The sequence below is a fragment of the Porites lutea genome, chromosome 12 (genome assembly GCF_958299795.1).
Source record: "Porites lutea chromosome 12, jaPorLute2.1, whole genome shotgun sequence".
In the NCBI taxonomy this organism is placed as follows: Eukaryota; Metazoa; Cnidaria; class Anthozoa; order Scleractinia; family Poritidae; genus Porites; species Porites lutea.
Genome location: NC_133212.1, coordinates 6,551,545 through 6,559,851, shown reverse-complemented (window position 1 = coordinate 6,559,851; position 8,307 = coordinate 6,551,545). Strand labels below are relative to the sequence as shown.

Genomic DNA, 8,307 nt, shown 5'->3' with positions numbered 1-8,307 from the left:
TCGATGACGTAATTTCGGTCATTTCCCTCCATTATTTTATCGATGTCTTTTTGTCTATATAATAAAAAGAACATTACACGGCGGCTTGAAGATATGAATTTTATTTTCTCGTGGCAAAAACAATATTTTACCCACTCGCTGCGCTCGTTCGTAAAATATTGTTTTGCCACTCGAAAATAAAATTCATATCTTCGCGCCACCGTGTAATATCCTCTATATATTCTATTCTCTCTTAGTTTTTCTAGCCCCCTGATGAAAGCTGATGAAGACTGGTTTTCTTGTCGAAATATTGCGCAAACAAATCTGTAACCTTTGCCTTCAATTTTAAATTAAAACATATTATTTTCCGGGTGGTACTTGGGTAAATTTTTGCTGGGTATGTGCCGCTGGCCTCTCAGAGCCCCTACCCCATTATAGTCTATTCTGTGGTCAATTATAGACCCCATATTAGTCACTTTTGGGCAATTATGTAATTTTCGCGATCACAGCTTAGTCACTCTCTACTGTAAATGCGACCCCTTTGTAGTCAATCCAGTCTTAAAAATGCGACCCCATCCAGCGGTTCATCCCAGTCAGTCTCTTATAAGGAAGTACCCCCCCCCCCCCCGAGTATCATATGCCCCATTCTCGCTTGCTAATCAAGTTATGTAATGAACAATTTTCATTGCTAACAGTGAGGCTGCTCAATAGTGTTTTCGACCTGTCGACTCTCTCAAACCCAGATCGCTTAATGGCTAAGGTTCTTGAGCAACAACCTGGACTCTACACCCAAATGACGTGGTAAAACCGGCATGTATGAACCTGAGGCTTTTGACTTAAAGCCTAGTTCAACCGCGGTTAATCACTGTTAATACGCTATACGTACAAGAACAAGCTTGCTAAAAATGCTTACGGGTCATGTATACCCAATCTCACTCGACTGCTGAAAGTTATTTTTCCGTTTACAGGGATGGATCTGAAGCCAGGTAGAGAGGGCGGAACTTGGCTAGGTATAACTAAGGATGGGACATTTGGAGCAATCACAAACTACAGACAATCGCCAACCTTTCTAAATCCATATGCAGTTGGAAAAGGGCATTTGGTACCAGACTTCTTAGAAGGAGATGGTAACGTAAGAAAGTACCTTGAAAAAGTCAGCAGAACAGCTGACAAGTATAACGGCTTCAATCTCTTAGTGGGCAAGTTATCCTTGACTGGAGGCTCTAAGTTTGGATGCTTTTGCAACGCCGATAAAGAAAATATTAGGGTGTTGACACCTGGAATTCATGCCTTGTCAAATAATGTCCTGGATTGCCCATGGCCGAAGACGGTTTATGGAAAGGAAAGATTTGCAAACATTTTAAATGAAGCCTGCACCAAACAGGAGCTTGTTGATAAGCTGATTGGGATGCTAAATTTGCGAGATAGGTAAGTTGAATTAAAATTTGGCACTTCAAACTTGGATTAGAAGATGAATTACAGAGGATTCCATGGAATTACTAGTACACGAGTTATTTGCATTTGATGACGCGATGTGAACGTGAACTTCAATTCTTTATCCAAACTAGATCGGTTATGTAATACTCTTGGTGCCAGTCTTTATCTGTCTGGGGCACACACCTAAGCTCCAGCCGCACGAGACAGAAAAACCTCTTTCCTCGGTCTCAGACCCAGGGTAGTTATTTCAACTGAGATACTACGTACCCAGTTTATGCTATTAAAAACGTAGACTCTGTAAAGTTGTTTGTAAATTACTCGTAAAAAGAAATCAGCTTGTATTTTACATTCTCAGTTTATGTATGATTTATTCAAGTTTACCTATACTGATGCCTTTGTCATTTCTTTGATGGAATCCCTCTTAACGCAAAAACCTAGCATCAACGTCAGTAGTGACTTTATAACTTATTTATCAGTTAGCACCAGTCAATCGCATTGCTAACCGCTGTGGTCGAGCACAATATGTAGAGGTCTTCGGGTTAGAACACCCACCGAAGCCCATAACCGTTTCAGCTTTTCAGGCTTCTTTTCGCAACTGCTTCATTGGCATGCAAAACTGCGTTAATTAATAGTTGGAAAAGGTGATTTTGAGTTTATTATCGCAGATTTTTCGGTTGTGAGGATTCATACAGCTTCATCAGCCCTCAAGACGAAGGGAGCGATATGAATTTTCTAGATGCTTGCCGAGCAATCTTTGTCAACTATAAAGAGAAGCGATGTGGCACTAGGTATGCTGAGTTAAAATTTGCTTATTTTTTCATTACACTGTACGGTAAATCAAAAAAGGTGTGTTTACACCCTAAAAATGGGGCCGTTTCGGTAAGTAAACATTTTTGAGCTCTAATTAGGGCCAACACTGTTCAGTTACCAGGGGCTGATTTGGACCCACCGGCTGAAGTAGGCTTTTGATGGGGCTGTTTTGGCTTAAATTGTTTTCACCTGGCTCTAACAGAAGCTGAATCAGACTTTGGCTTGCAGGACTATGAAACAGATCTTTCTAATTTATAGTGTACAGGGAAATCAAACACAAAAGACCCTTAATTTTTTTTTATCAGCGACCTGTTCAACTGAGGAAAAGATAAAGGGTTGGACTAGTCATCAACTGACAATCGACGACAAACACACACATGGTTGAGGCAAATTTACCCCGCCCCTCCCTCTCCCTCCCTCCCCCTCCTATCCGTCTCTCCCCACTCTTTCTCAATCAGTGCTTCGTTTTACAACGCTACACGGAAAGAAAAGAAGTCGTTACAAGGATTTGAGGTCACACCTGGGAATTCAATGCGCGAATCCTTCGCTCCTACAGACACCACCGAGTTTCGAGCCCTATCTACCATCCAAAGTATTGTTTTTAATTTCTCTTGAGTATCACAGTCGTCCTAATAGTAAGTGAACAAGATAACAGACACGTGAAAGTGGCGAATATAGGCCCCTGCAATAGTTGGTCACGTGATCAACTTTTTGTTAAAATGAAAACAATTCGGCGGCCGTTGCAATCGCTACTTCTGAGATAAACGGGTTTAAATTTACAGGCTATCTATTTAAGTTTTAGATGCTCTTTTCGCTGGTACGAAAATTTGTTCACCGAAAGTTGATCACGTGACCAACTATTACAAAAGGCCTATCGATGTAGCTTTGCTTTTTTTAAACGCAGTAAGTGCATCAGGTTAAATATTTACTGGATACTTATTATGTTGTATTTCTAGAACAAATACAGTGGTGTTAGTAGATGCCAAGGGTCATGCCACATACGTGGAACGCACATTAGAGGATGATGCATCGGACCCAGATGAAGCCGAGTGGAGACTGAACACCCATGAGTTTGACATACGGGACACTCCTGATTATCGCTGTCGCAGTGAACATAAGGCATAGACTTTATACACACCACAACTCCCTCCGTGCAGAACGTTTTCACATGACGTCACGTCCGCCATATGTTAAACGGCGGTCATGTTTGTGTTCCAAACAACTCCTGTGGGAGTTGAAACGTTTTCTAGTGTAAAAACTTTATTTAGTTCCAAAAAATTTACATAGCTGCCGGCCCCGTGAGTGAAAACGCTCCAGAAAAGACTCTCAATGGCAGTTAAAGGTGAAGTTAGAATGAAGGATAAAAATTGTATTAACCTGTGAATACAGGCTACTAATGTTATATAGTTAACTGTTCTAGGCGTTTTACAATGTTGTATTTTCTGGTTTCGTTAGACCAATCACTGACAGTGCTTAAAAAATATTATGTATACACAGGCGCAGGAGAATTTTTCCTCACGGTATATATGAATGTTCTCAGTACGTATATAGGCTTTCTCAACGGGTTCAGTACGTGTAGCTCAGTGATTTGAGAACCACAAAGATGTGTAGGTAGTCACGAAATATTTCTCCTTTTCCTCGACGAACATTTTATATTTTTCACTTATTACCACCTTTAACTTTTTCTCACCGAGCACTGGTGTCGAGAGTGCCAGTGGCGGTGCCATATCTATACTACACAAACAGAGTAGTTATGCTCCGACCTGATGAGTCACTTGGCTATAATTTCCAACATGTAGCTATAACTTAATTGACACCATGAAGTAATACAGTATCAAATATGGGTTTCTGTGGGTTCTAAATATAATTTACTAACGCTGATGAAGTTTTGTTTTGTTTTGTTTTATCTCACCTCACCCCCACTCCCAAGTACGATTGCATGAAGCAGACTACACACGCGACACGACCAATCAGAAACACTGCGCAGATCTTTGCAGTGACGCGTCACTAGTATGGAATTTCGGCGCTCATTTCTCAGACGTCATTTCGCGGGGAAACCATTGGTGGCTTCGTGCAATCTCGTCTGTTTCCTTAGGCTAATAAAAAAAGAGGTAAGTTATCCTTTTGAAAGAAGAAACGATTGGCATTATTTTAATCTGGGATTCTGCAAAACGCACTACCCTCGACCCTCCCCCCTTCAATCCCGTTCTTCCCTGAAAAATATAGCATGACTGTTACTGAACAAGACTAATCTGATCTCAACTGAAATTCCAAAACCTTTTGTCGTTCTACGCTTATAAAACTTGACAAGGTCAACTTTTTGGGTTTAACTGTTGTATCACAGTAGTTTTCTGTCGGATATTGCATAACTATCCAGGTGAATATGTTTCTATTTCACGGGGCGATCTACAAATACCATATTCCTTTCTTGTCAGTTCTTGTAAAAATAGGAAACTTTTCACCCGCAGGGAGAGGATTGTAACAAGCCTGACGCTTTTCCCGTGGGGACCCTGGGAGGCAGTTGTTTCCGCAGCTCACGCGCAGGCTAATTACCTCATCCGAATACTGTATTTATAAAATCATTCGACTTGGATATAGGACCAATAACTCCACCCAATAATTTCAATTTGTGTTCTTTTCAAATCGACTTCCAAGTCTGTTTGCTAGACGACCTGAAATGACCCGTCCCCTCCCCGCAAAAATCGGCTTCATTGAAGCAGGGATGGGACATGGGACACGCAAAGCCACAATTCAGAAGAAGATTGGGACGAGACAGAAGAAAATTTGATTACACCAAAGGGCGCCACGCCAGCTTTGTGAAGAAGAAGACCCTTGCCGAACGAATATTACAATTGCTCCAACTCGTGTTTGTAGCTTTTGCCACGTCATCTACGAGCCGCTAATTTCAAGCCATTCAAAAAGGAAGGTAAGTTGAAGGGGAATCAAAGCTATTCTTTGACCTTTCCTGCTCACGCTTCCGCTCTACGCAAAAAATTGGTTGAGCTTGTCGTTAAGCCTTTAGGTCAAAGAGCTTTTCCAATCCACATATATGCGCAAGTAGGCTAGTGTTCAGACTGAAGTTCTGCTCAAGACTGAATCTTGTTCGGTCAAGATAACTCGATTCGCCACTTCAGTGCACCTCTCCCATAATGCACTTTATTTGCCCCCCAAAATTTGCATAATCTTTCAGGTTATTTTTCATTTCTCCTGGGTATTACAGCCGTCCCAAAAGAAATTGAAAATAATGCTTATGCAAAATTTTGGGGGGCAAATAAGGTGCATTATGGGAGATGTGCAAGTGGCGTATATTGGCGTCGTTCTTTTTTTCTTCGGCCCGGACTTCTTATCGGAAAACAAAATGCTAGACTTGCTATAAGTCGACCTTTCATAAGTTCTTAAAAGTGAGCGAAGCGAGCTTCCATGCATGAGGTCGCGCAGCGACCGAGCTCGTGGCATAACCAAGTCTTGTGGCATAACCAACCAGGAAAAAATAAAGGACGTCTAGAAATTCTAACAAAATGCAAACATAGGCACGTTAAACGTGCATGAGCTATTTTGAATGCTTCAGTGTAACTTTAATGCTTCGGTGTAACCTTACCAAGAGTGATGAATCTACTACCTCTTTCATCCTAAATGTAGATTGGGTTTTTGTGCGAAATTGCGTATTGCGGTACATAAATGAAAACGCGAAACGCTCAGCTGGGTCGATCCTCAAGCTATATATTCACTTTCCTCTGTCTTTCCCTGTTACATCTGGTGCAAGTTAAACAAATCGTTAAAGTGAAATAAATTTCTACTCACCAAACGTTGATTAGAAGGAAAACTCTAAGGTTTCCTCGGAGTTTCTTAAGCCAAAATGTGACTCATCGCATACTGAATAGTTACGAAATACCAGGATTTTTATCATTGTGGTAGATGGTTGCATCATCATAATTCACGAGGTTTTCACGTGCGATTCTACTCAGTGAAACAGTCTTTAACTCCGACAACTTATTTCTTCATGTTTTAAAAGCTATTGCTTCTCAAAAGACAAGAGCCTTTTTTAAGGCATTGGTTACAAAACGAAACAGGTCTTCATACGTCCAAGTTACTATTTTTATTGTGAAAAGCCAATCTGCAAGAGATGTACAGTCACACAGCTGGCACGTGAAAGTGTTGGACTTTGCCCCCTTTCGTCGTTCGCACGTGAGGGAATTCGAGTTATCACACAGTAAACTAGTAAACAGAATTATAAAAATAACTCACGCACACAATTTGCACGTGAAGATGTTGGTCTTTCGCCCTTTTACAATTCGTAAGTTTAAAAAAGGCAAATTCTTTACTACAAAATTTTGTCAAACGATTTTAAGAAATCACCTCGGCTTCATTATAACATCTGCAATTAAATTATGTTTCATGCAACGTCAAGCTTGATAACCTAACATTTATTAACATTTGTGAGACAGTCTTTAACTCCAACAACTTATTTCGTCATGTTTTAAAGGCCATTGCTTCTTAAAAGACAAGAGCCTTTTTTAAGGCATTGGTTACTAAACGAAACAGGTCTTCATACGTCCAAGTTACTATTATTATTGTGAAAAGCCAATCTGCAAGAGATGTACAGTCACACAGCTGGCACGTGAAAGTGTTGGACTTTGCCCCCTTTCGTCGTTCGTACGTGAGGGAATTCGAGTTATCACACAGTAATCTGGTAAACAGAATTATAAAAATAACTCATGCACACAATTTGCATGTGAAGATGTTGGTCCTTGGCCCTTTCACAATTCGTACGTAAAAAAGGGGCAAATTGTTTTACTACAAAATTTTCTCAAACGAATTAAGAAATCACCTCGGCTTTATTACAACATCTGCAATTAAATTATGTTTCATGCAACGTCAAGGTTGATAGCCTAACATTTATTAACTTCCAAGAAAATTATCAAACTGCCGAAATATATTTCTACTTATATCATGTTACTCCACTCAATATAACAGTATCTAATTATTGTGCCAACTAAGCTTCTTCCAATTTTATTCCCTAACGCTACTGTTTCTACTTAAGTTACACATCCTTACTAAATAGAACGAAAAAGGTCGGTTGAACTTTGTAAGCGAGAGAATAATATTTTTAAAGCTTGTTTACAGGATTAACAATACTCGATACAGCTTTCAAAAAAATAAGCTGCCTTTTAAACTTCTAAAACCACATTTTACAGGGCGCATACTTTCGAATTAAAATCTATATCTAAATATCAATTATTGCTTCATTGGAAGAGCTTTGAAAATATATGATCTTTTATACTCTACCCAGTTGTAGCAGGTGAAACAGAACTCATACTGACGTGCGTTGTACCGATAGCCGAATTAGGTCAGAAATGCCTTGAAGCAGCATCTACACTTAAATATGAACCCTTAAACAGCTCCATCACTGTTCACAGCGTTTGAATCATGAAGATATTTTATGTAATGCTTCCAAACACCTGTACCCGTAATAAAAAACGAAAAAATTGTGAAGGATCAAGATGGCGGTCTCAAAGTGCCCTTGTTCGACCTTTGCCAATGCCATGTTTAAATAGATGCCAAGATCTCATTGGTCGCTAAGCATCAACTCATAGTACCTTCAACCTTATTGGCTCTTGCAACAAACATCCCAACATACAAAGCCACAAAGATACAAAGCCACAAAGATACATACCCTCACACCACTGACATATGAGCTATTTTTTCAAAATAGCTCAAAAAAGGAATTTAAAATAAATATAGTTGTCACGCCATAAAACATTCCACTTTCGTTTTGAGAGCCTGTTTCCAGTTGTCATTCCAGCAGATGCTCAATGATACCTTATAAAGCAACCGTCCAAGTTAAAGAGGCCACCAACTCTTTAGGTTTAGTCGCCAAAGGATTTTTTCAGGCGCCAAAATATATATACTGGTAATAACCAAAGCTTAGGGAGTACGAGTGCGGGCAACGACGATTGGAGGTCGAAGCGCTTTTGTTTCCAACGGTGTACTTTGCGAAAGTATTTAACTTGACAGATGGTCAAAACGACGGGGGATAGAAGGTCGAAACGCACGTGATCAAATTGCGGTTTGTGTATTTCA

At 40.0% G+C, this 8,307-nt stretch overlaps 1 protein-coding gene across 1 annotated transcript in view; it reads left to right on the top strand.

The window, feature by feature from the left end:
* The window catches only part of LOC140921692 (transport and Golgi organization 2 homolog), a 4,696-nt gene extending 1,020 nt beyond the window's left edge, over positions 1-3,676 (top strand). Inside the window, exons 2-4 of the mRNA XM_073371702.1 lie at positions 948-1,407; positions 2,082-2,204; positions 3,183-3,676. Coding sequence (XP_073227803.1) covers positions 948-1,407; positions 2,082-2,204; positions 3,183-3,351 — 752 coding nt within the window. The 3' untranslated portion in view covers positions 3,352-3,676. The remainder of the gene's footprint in view (positions 1-947; positions 1,408-2,081; positions 2,205-3,182) is intronic.
* Positions 3,677-8,307: the final 4,631 nt, after the last annotated feature.